General features: G+C 34.7%; 1 protein-coding gene across 1 annotated transcript in view; it reads left to right on the top strand.

The window, feature by feature from the left end:
• Nsun7 (NOP2/Sun RNA methyltransferase family member 7) overlaps positions 1–11,327 on the top strand; it is a 60,137-nt gene that overhangs the window by 27,890 nt on the left and 20,920 nt on the right. The window contains exons 5-7 of the mRNA XM_008827236.3: positions 5,074–5,226; positions 5,527–5,710; positions 7,407–7,617. Coding sequence (XP_008825458.1) covers positions 5,074–5,226; positions 5,527–5,710; positions 7,407–7,617 — 548 coding nt within the window. The remainder of the gene's footprint in view (positions 1–5,073; positions 5,227–5,526; positions 5,711–7,406; positions 7,618–11,327) is intronic.

The following is an 11,327-nucleotide window of genomic DNA, read 5'->3' as shown; positions in this document are numbered from 1 at the left end:
TTTAACCTTTAAAGAAGATCTCCATTTCATTTTAAAATATGCTGTTTCTTAGATTTTTAATCCTACTAACACTTAGATGTTTGCACATGTGTCTCTAATCTCTATGTATCTGATTATTACTAGTCACAGTCAGTTACACTCAGAGCCTTGGCACCTGAGTATGGATATAAAGTCATCAGGTAGATTTCTCAAATTATTCCATAAACCAGAGAAGGAAGATGCCTCTAACCTCTTATACATAGATAGTATTATCTTGATAACAAAAGCGGTGAAAGACAACAACAACAAAAAAATTATAGACCAATCTCTCTAATGAACATAGAGAGATGCAAAAATAAAAATTTTAAAAAAATTACTTACAAACTGAATTCAAGAATATATCAAAAAGATCATTAAGTATGACCAAGTTGGCCTCATTCCAGAGATACAGGAATGGGTCAACATTCATAAATATAATTTGTCACATAAATGGACTCAAGGACAGAAATCACATGATCATCCCTATAGATACAGAAAAGGCCATTGTCAGGGACTGGAGAGGTGACTCAGCAGTTAAGAGCACTGACTGCTCTTTCAGAGGACCTGGGTTTGAGTCCCAGCACACACAGTGGCTAACTACCATTCGTAACTCCAGTTCCAGGGGATCCGATGTTATTGAGCATGTTAAAGCTGTAATGAAATGCTTCTTCTCAAAATAAAAAAATAAAAAAAATCTTTAAAAAACAAGAAAAAGAAAAAGAGGAAGTCAGGTTATCCCTATTTGTAGGATTCTATACATAAGAGACCCTAAAGACTCCATCAGAAAACTCTGGTAGAGCTGATAAAACACTTTTAGCTAAGTGATTGGACACAAACTTACAAAGCTCAGTAGCTCTCCTGTTAATCAATGACAAACATACTGAGAACGAAATTAGGGAAATAATCCCATTCATGATAGCCTTTTAAAAATTACCTCGGATAAACCTAGCCAAAAAAGAAAGACTTCAATGAAAACTTTAAGATACTGAAGAAATAAATTGAAGAAGATAATAAAAGGTGGGAAGACCTACCATGTTCATGGACTGGAAGACAATATTGTGAAAATTGCCATCCTATCAAAAGCATTCTACAAAGTAAATGGACTCTCAATCAAAATTCCAGTGACTTTCTTTAGAAAATTTGCAAAAAAAACCCTTAAAATTCATATGGAAACATAAAAGACTGGATAGCAAAGGCAATACTGAGCAAAAAGAATACTTAGGGTGCTTTCACTATAACTGATTTCAAATATATCACAGAGCCATAGTAATAAAAACAATATGTTACTGTCACAACACAGACATACAGAACAGCTTCTTGTCAATCCATTGGTTTCTGGAACTTAAAATAGTGCCTGCAGTTTATATAGTAAGAATACAATTAATTCATTGCTATCTCTCTACCTTTAAATAGCTTTCTTTTTCCTGCATACAAAAAATTCCAACATCCTATCCTTGGTATGCATGATTTGTTGTGATTTGAACTCTGAGTCTCTCTGGGTCTGCTCAGGAAATGGGCTTTGCTGTTTAATGTCCCCACATCTTTTGGTGCTCTGCCTTCTCTCTGTGACTCTTCTCTCCCCCTGGGTCTAGAAAACTAATGCTCTCTATGTCTTCTCTTGTGGTCTGGGAAATTCTTGCTCCTTTAATCACTAACTCAAACTTATCCTCTTAGAAATCCCTTTGGGCTGATTCCAATATTATTTCTTCCAATGCGTTTACTTCTTTATGTGTCTCCCAGCTTCCTTCATATTATGCTGTGATTGTTTGTATTCTGTTTGAGCTCCAAACTATAAATTACTTAAAAATCAAAATCTTTTTGGTGGGGAGTGGGGATTTCTTTATGTCACACTGGCTGGCCAGAAACTTGTTAAGTAGACTAGGTTGGCCTCTAATTTGCAGAGATCATCCTGTCTCTGCCTCCCAAGCCCTGGTATTATAGGCCAAAATTATCTTTTAATCTTTATAGGTCCAGGTCTGATCACAGTACTTAGTTAATAGGAGTAAAAGGAAAAACATTAATTATAATATTTTCTTGACTAGGCTGACTCTAAATAAATTTTTATAAATATCTTGTAACAGGTCTGTACATTAGGTATTATTACTAAAGTAATTACTAATTCCTAGAGTTTAGAAAAGTTAAGTAACTTGCCTACAGGCACACTGCTAGTAATTGGTGGAACAAAAAATTTGAAACTAGAGTTCAAGCAGAGGGTAGAGAGAGAGAGAACCAGAGCCAGAATGAGAGAGTGAGAGTGACAGTGAGAGGGAGGGAGAAAAAGAAAATGTGGCACATTATAAGATTGACAAATAGTTCCATGCTTGACTAGAGATAGATTTATGGTTATGGAAGGGAGAGGTGGAATTGTGGCAGGAAGAGTTGGTTAAGGTTAAATTACTGATAGCCTATTATGTCATGATAAATCTTTGGGATTCTGTTCTGTGGCTAATGGAGTTCATTTAAGACTTAAGCTTCAGAATTATATAATAACATTTAGAAAGGAAGCCCTGACTGTGTGCAACAGGAATGCTTGTCAAGGAGATATTTGGACAACTATTATAACATAAATTGTTGCACTCCAAAACATTTATTGTGGTAAACTTGAACTTAGTAGGTATTTGGAAATAGTATTTTTATCTAAAATACTCTGTAATCATATATCTATAATGTACAGTATAGAACAGTAACTCACCATCTTGATATGTATTCTTGGTGTGCATTAATATACTATATGGTTTTTAAGTGTTCCTTGCTATAATTCTGAGTTATTTAGACACAGAACTGATACATCTAATTTTATTGTATGTATGAATTTTGTACAATATATTTTGGTCATATTTAGATCCCCTCCTATATCATTTGAACCCCCTTTCTATCCTCCCAGCAACTTTCTATAATATATTAGAATATCTATATCTATCTAGCTATTATCTATCTATCTATCTATCTATCTATCTATCTATCTATCTATCTATCTATCTATCTATCTATCTATCTATCTATCTATCTATCTATCTATCTATCTATCTATCTATCTATCATCTATCTATCTTTGCCTATAGAGTCAGATTTGTGTCCCCAAATGCCCTTCAGCGTGGGTTCATCCACTGGAGTCTGGTCAACCTACTAAGAGTCTCATCCTTAAATGAGGCTGAATCGCCCCCTCCCAACAGTCATCAGTTACCAGTAGTTCCTTAGATAGGGTTGGAGTTTCTTACCCACTTCCCAAAGTCTATGTTGGGATTTTGTCTGGCTTCAACTCACGTGGGATTTCTTCATGTTGTCAGTATTGCTGTGAACTCATATTAGTAACTAGCTAGCTGTCTGGAAAACTCTGCTTCCTTGTGGTCATTCACCCCCTCTGACTTTTATAGTCTTTCTGCCCCCTCTTCTGCAATGATCCCTGAGCCTTGGGAGGTGGATGTTTAATATAGGTGTCCTATTCATGGACAAGTAGTTTTCACCCTCTTATTCTTTGCATGTTGGTCAGTTGTGGTTCTCTGTGTTAATATTTGATGTTTAAGGAATCTTCTCTAGTAACTGGTGGAAAAAATGCATTACTCTATGGGTACAATAAGTCATAAGAACCCAGTCTTATAACAATAAGTCATAAGAACCCAGTTTAATACTATGTCTATTTAGCAGAATAGTTGTATTAGGCTTTCTCCCATGGCCTGTGGGCTGTCTTGCCTCAGGCTCCTAGGCCTGGTATCAGTGTTGGGTATGGGCTCCATCCTGTGAAGAGTACTTTAAATCCAATTAACAAGTAGTTGGTTATTCATATAATATTTGTGCTATTATTGCACTAGTAGGCGTATCTTCCAGGTCAGTTGTTGTAGCTTGCAGGATTCATATCTGGGTAAGGTTCATGCTAAATTTTCTCTTCAGGTAGCTTGCATCACTCTGCCTTGTTCTTCCAGGACACTTGCATGCTACTGGGAGCTGTTCCAAACCTGTCTTGCATTCAGATACATCTAATTTTACTATAGTCCAAATAAGCTTGCTATTTGATAACCATTCCCTCCTCAGGTGCTCCTGTATCATCTCTCTCAGGCCTACATATACATTCCCAAATAACCATTTTTATGGGTGAGTTATTCTGGTAAGTAAATACGAAATTTAGAGTAAGGAGATTGAAGGCATAGGGAAGAAAAAGTAGCATCCAGCAGTTGGTGCTGAAACTATACTTGAGCTGCTCATTTTATCACCCTTGTCTTGCATCTTGTCATTCTTTGAAACAATGTAGTTGGATCTCAAATCATTTCCCTAAGAATATCTTTTTTTCTAGGTTCACATTAAGTGTACCTCAGGGTGTACTTGTGGCTGTTCCTCATTTTTCCTTCATGATTATATTTAAGGCTTATTTCAGTTAGATTCCTAATGATAAATCTGTTTTCTCTTACTAAAATGTCTTAGTAATACTAATATGTTTCTTTTCTGTTGTTTGGAACTTTGAGATGTGGGATACCCAGAACTGAGCAGAGTTTGATAAACATTAATGAAATCTTTTGAATCTTATCAACAATATATTATTGCCATCTTCATAATATTATCCAGGCTACAATGGATGCCAGCTACATGTTAGTCCTGTGCTGAGTACATGGTTGTATACATTATTGCACACATGATTGATAATAACCACAATAATAATAAGGTAAGTCAACTACAGAGACTATGAGAAAACCCAGGCCAAGAAGGAAGGTAACAATCCTAACGTCACTCAGCTGGTAAGTGATAGAACCTGGCTTCAGCTTCAGATTTGTCTGATTCTAAATCCTATACTTGTTCCTTGAATGTTTGTCTTTCAAGTAGCAATGATAAATATGTTTGAGGAGTCTATAACTATAGAGAGGCAGCAAAAACAGAAGAATGATTCAGAATTATCAGATTTCTATTTTCAAATATGGCAAGTTTTAATTTTAGACTTCAACTTTGAAATGGAATGACAGGCAAATTTGTTAAAATTCTGAAAGTAATTTGTTAACATTTCTAATGGAGACTTGATAATCTTGTTTCAAGTGCAGTAGTCATCAAGAATGGATTTTCTGTCTCTAGCTTTAAGACAAAATTGGCTGCTTCACTGGCAAGGTGTCGAATCAAACATGATGCCCTTTCAATTTACCACATTCTACCAGAGACAGTTAGGAAACAGGAACTAAGAGCCTCTACGCTGCCACTTTATGCTTGGATAAACACTTGTAAAATCAGGTAAGAGTTTCAATCCAGTTATTTATTCATATTTCAAGATTCCATCTTTTAAAATATTGTCTTTCTAAGGTGGAGACATTTAGGGAAATGATTAGAGTCATAGGTTAACTCCAGATCATCAATTTACAAAGAAATGTTAAATTTTCTGTTTATAATCATCTTTTAAGTTGGCTAAAATTGTTTTATTAGATGCAATATGTACAGTGATAATTTTCTTTGTTGCAGGAACAAAAATATTAATTTTAAATATATTTTAATGTATTCTATTTGTAATTATGCTCTAATTTTATATATTTACAGTCCTGAAGAAGTTTATGGTAATTTGAGGAGAAAAGGCTATAATAAAGTCAAATCTGTATTGCATCTTGATGATAAAGTTTTTGCTGTGGACCAGCATTGCTATGATGTCATAATTTTTCCATCTCATCTTAAAAAAGACCTTAAAAATACAGATCTTTTCAAAGATTATAAACTTATTTTTCAGGTAAATTACTATTTACTCTCATTGTGATTCTGAATGATCTTATTTTCCCAAAGAATCGCTCCACCCAAAAATAAAAACTAACACTGTTTTTAAATAAAGTATGTGGGAGGATTTTGTGAACTTGAATAAAATTAGTACTTCTATTACTCTGATTCTTATTTATACCTTGGCTTCAAAGTCTCATGTAAAGTTGTAAAGAATATATTCCCTTCTTCAGGTTCATAAATGGAGAGATTGTTGGCAGCTACTAATAAGAGGCCATATTTTTTTCCTCCTAAGAGAGGATCCAAGAGAAAATACAATGAGACCTTTTCTTCTTCCATTTCTGGGAAAGACACAAGTGCCATTTTGCCTATGAAAAGGCAGTGTGTAATATTTTCTCATATTCTCCTAGATAGAGTATTACAGCTTTGATTTCTAAGAGGTATATAATGGCTATCAATATAGAAAGGGAATGTGAGGTATAATGTGGTTTTAATATAATGAAAAATAAATGTCACAAGGACTGGAGAGATGGCTCAGTGGTTAAGAACAACTGGCTGCTCTTGCAGAGGATCCAGGTTTGATTCCCAGCACCCACATGGTGGCTTAAAGCTGCCTGTAACTCTAGTTCCAGGAGATCTGGTACCCTCTTCTGGCCTCTGCAGGCACTGCTCACGCATGGTGCACTTACATTCAGGCAGAATACACATACACATAAACTAAAAATAAATTAAAATTGAAAAAATAGAGGGTTGGAGAGATGGCTCAGTGGTTAAGAGCACTGGCTGCTCTTGCATAGGACTCGGGTTCAATGCCCAGCATCCACATGGTGGCTGACAACTGTAACTCCAGTTCTAAGGGAATCTAACACCTTCTTCTGACCTCTGCAGGCACTGCACAACATGGGTGCACTTAAACATATGCAGATAATACACTCATACACATAAAAATAATAAAAATAAAAATAACAAAAATTTTAAAATGGTTTAAATAATTAGGTTAAATTCATTTTTACATCCTTCAGTTCCAATTCTTGCCTGAGATTCATCTTAGTGTTCTAAGGCTTATCCTTTCTCCACACTCATGTTCTTTGCTTTGATTTTGTTTTCTTTAGATAGGGTCTTGCTATATAGCACAGGCTGTCCTGAAACTTCCTATTTTGCTCAGGCTGGCCTCAAATTCATGGTGATTCTCCTGCCCGAGCCTCCAAAATGCTAGGATTATAGCTGTGTGCCACTCCCACACCTATATTCTTGAATAGCATCTCTTACCTATCTATCTAGTCTCCCTTTATAATCTTCTCAAACATCCCAGATTTTAATCTGAGCTAGCAGTAGCTTAGGCGACAGTGCAATTGAGAACTAAAAATTGTAGTAGCAGATGAATGGGGTTTCATGAAGGGGGAATAAGGGAAGCTAAGACATTAATAACCTATAAATCATACTTGGAGATTTTAGCAATGCTTTTAAACTATACAAAAATTAAATGATAGTCATAATTTAGGTTAAATGAATAAGATTTTGTTAAATAAATTTTTCAGTTATCTTTATTAATTTTTGTTTAGACATTAATTTAAATGCTTTACTAAAATGAATTAGGAATCATTTAAGTATTCCTATCAAGTGCATTCTTTTATCTAAAGCAAAAAGAAGTCAGTTTATAGTCATCCTTTTAGAATTAAAATTTGAAATTCTAATCATATTATTCTCTGTAGGACAAATCTCGAAGCCTTGCTGTCCATTCTGTAAAAGCTTTATTAAATATGGATGATGATATCTTAATGGTCAATACAGGCTCATGGTATACAGTTGCCCATATGTCAATTTTAACAAATAATAATACTTCAAAAATATTTGTATGTGGAGTACAATCACAAGATAAGGATCCTGATGTGAAGAAACTTTTTACAAAAATGGGATGTCAAAGTATGTACAAATATTTATTTGGTGACTTTCATTCTACAAGATTTTAGACATGTTATAAATGTTTGAATTTAATATTTTGGTAATATAAACTATATGTAAACTATGTTCTTAAAATCTCACAAATCTATATCAAGCTGTTCTTGTTTAATATTTGTCTAAATAGCTGTAGGTTGAAGTAATTAACTACTTTAAAGTACTTTAAAGTACTTGGTACTTTGGAACTGAATTTGATTTTATTTCTGCCATAATTTGAGGCTTGACTAACATTAGTTCAAATTTATAATTTACTAGATAAGAATATATTCACATAAATGCTTAATTGAAAAAGGAAACATCAAGGTATAGAAATGACCAGGATTTCATTTGAAACACAGAAGTATACCCTGGGTAATGATTAGCCTAAATTCCTGTCACTTAATTTCTAATTAAGGAGTTCTGTGACTGATAGTGCCGAGTCTTAGGTAGGTCCACTCTGCCTGCTGGAAGCAAAAGTAAATTTTGGGGAAAAAATAATGCTGTTTCCAATTATCTTAAAAAATTCTCCAAATTCAATATCTAGCACTCAATTAAAGATAGACTAGCAGAAAATATATGACTTAAACTATTAAGCTGAAAAGAACAGAGGCTCTGTTATCTCAGCACTAAACCCAAGAAATGATAGCTATGAGTCAAATAAAGAAAAGATTCTATGAAAGGATCAGACTCACAGATGTGGACTTTAAAACAACAAGGACTAATAGTTATAAGCTACTCATTCCATGCTATTTTGTTATAGCAGCTTAAACAGACTAAGGTAAGATGGTAGGCATATTACAGCATAATTGCTGAAGACCAAACACAAAACACAATAGCCAGCAACCAGGCTGTCCTTCAATGAGATGACTAACGAGGCTAATGTCAAGTTTTAGAGTTCCAGCTGAGATCTGGAAACTTTAATAAAACCCAAAGAAAAACCTATAACTAAAAAATACAGTATGTACAATTAAGAAACAAATGGGGCTAGTTGGGGGAGCCTAGTGGGGAAATGTGTGAAGCCTGATCTCCAGCATAAAATGAAAAGAACGAAAAGGAATAAATGGAGTCAGAAGTAAAATACAAAGAAAAAAAAAAACATAAGTGAGCTGATGCTAAGAAGAACAAACCTAGACTAAAGCTTGGGGAGACAAAAGGATGACTATTACCAACAGATTTGTAAGGCACACATGGGACTTAGTGATCCAATGCTTTCATGTATATTATCATCGGAAAGTCAGAAGAGAGGAACTTTATTGAGAAAACCAATTTCAGGCTGAGAATGGATGAAAAACATTAAGCCACAGATTGTAGAAGACTTGTGAACTCTAGTAAGAATACATATATGGCAAACATGCTATGAGTTGAATCCTTGTTTTCCCCCAAATTCACATTAAAATCCTAACCTCAAAGGTGATAGTAATGGGAGGTGCACAGTGAGTTGAATTAAGGTTCTCATGAATGTGATCCAGAAAGGTTAACTTCTTTCTGGTGAAGACACAAGATGTTTCCAGTTATGAGAACATGAACCTGCAACAGATCCTGAATCAGCTGCTGACTTAATTATGGGCTTTCCAGCCTCCATGACTGTGAAAAAGCATTATTGTTATTTATAAATTACTCATTCTGTTTGATTTTATTATAGCAGCCTAAATAGACTAAGATAATGTCATAGGTATATCAACATACTCTCCAAAGATCAAAGACAAAACAGGCCAGGTGTAGTAATGCACATGATTAATCCCAGCATGCCCTGTATTTAAAAAATAAAAAGATAAAACATCAGCCGGAGAAAATATATTTTACTTTCAATGATATAACAATAAAACAAAACCCCCTAAATTTTCAATAGAACTAAATAAATCCAGAAATCTATTGAATAATATCTTCATAGTACTGGAAGGAGATGCCAGGTTAGATTTGTATTCCAGGAAAAATAACCTTTGAAATAAAGATATTCTCAGATAAACATAATCCATTTGTTACCAATAGATACAATAAAGAAAATATATCAAGTAGAAGGAATATAATATAGAAAGTTCAAATGAAGAACAATGAAAAAAGTAAGTACATAGGTGATAGATATGTGGAAACTGACAAGTTGCTTATAGATTTTTAAAAAACTGGTATTCGATACAAGAGGGCTAGGCATACCAGAAAATACTGAAGATGAAAAACCAGGGGAAAGGGTCACTTCACTAGAAGCTTTGATAAAATGTAAAAATCTACAATAATTAAGGTAGTGTGAAAATGGATACATAAACAGAACTAATCAGAGTCTAGCAAAGGCCCATACATATAGTAACTTTCTTTATGAATAATGTGACACTGCAGAATATTGAGAAAGAGATGATCTTTTTGGTAATTTGTGCTAGAAAAGAATTGATGCTTCATGTAACATCTAGAATTTCCTCCTAGAATATGTTATAGGAGAAATACTTCATGTTTTGGGGAGACAATTTAAGATCTTGTAAACATATATATGTATATGTATAGGTGTATATAGGTGTATATATGTAAATGTATACAAATATATATATGTTTAAAAGATTAACAGGACACCAGAAAAAATTCATATTCTATGTATTAATAAAATAAAAAAGCAAATCACAGAGGAAGCACTTCAATTGATGAAGAGACTTTATCAATAATGTATGAAGAATTCTTATAAATTAAGAATAAAAAACTGCTCTGGATCAGAAAGATGGCTCTGTGGATAAAAGCACTTGCTTGCTAAGTCTGATGATTTGAATTTGATACTTGAAAAACTTGTAAAAGTAGGAGAGAACCAGCTCCTGTAAGTCCTCTAAGAGGGCCAGGCATACTAGAAAATACTGAAGATGAAAAACCAGGGGAAAGATAAAAAGCATGAGAAATGCTCTAATACTGCTGGTGGAACTGTAAATTTGAATAGCCAGTTTGGAAAAATAGTAGCTACTAAAGTTGCATATATACCTACAGTAATACCAAGAATTTCATTTCTGTTTTCATCACCTCCTTGCCCCACAAATAATGAATATATGTGCACCAAAAACTATATGCAACAATATTCATAGAAACATCTGCCTTCTAACAAAATTCTGGAGGCAGAATAACTTGTAAAAAATAAGGGAGGTTGTTTAGCTTTATAGTTCTGGAGGTTCAAGTGCGTGATGGCACCAGCATCTATTGGTCCTGGTGAGGACCTTCTGGCTACATCATAGTGTGTTGGGACATGTATAAGAAAAGATCTCATGGTAAGAACAGGAAGCCAGAGACCAGAGAGAAGCAAGTTATGCTGTCTTAATCTGCTTTTAGGGCTGGAGAGATAGTTCAGAGCATGAATTGTTTTTGCAGAGGATCTGAGTTCAATCCCCAGCACCTATGATGGGTGGCTTACAACTGCCTGTAACTTAAGCTCCAGAGGATCCAAGGACAAGGTCTCTGGCCTCCATAGGCACCTGCACTCATGTGCACATACCTCCACCATCATACACACATACTTAATCTGCTTTTAGGGCTGGAGAGATAGTTCAGAGCATGAATTGTTTTTGCAGAGGATCTGAGTTCAATCCCCAGCACCTATGATGGGTGGCTTACAACTGCCTGTAACTTAAGCTCCAGAGGATCCAAGGACAAGGTCTCTGGCCTCCATAGGCACCTGCACTCATGTGCACATACCTCCACCATCATACACACATACACATAGTTTAAAAAAT

The sequence above is a fragment of the Nannospalax galili genome, unplaced genomic scaffold (genome assembly GCF_000622305.1).
Source record: "Nannospalax galili isolate Female #2095 unplaced genomic scaffold, S.galili_v1.0 scaffold772, whole genome shotgun sequence".
NCBI lineage: Eukaryota > Metazoa > Chordata > Mammalia > Rodentia > Spalacidae > Nannospalax > Nannospalax galili.
This window is presented reverse-complemented; position numbering and strand designations above follow the sequence as displayed.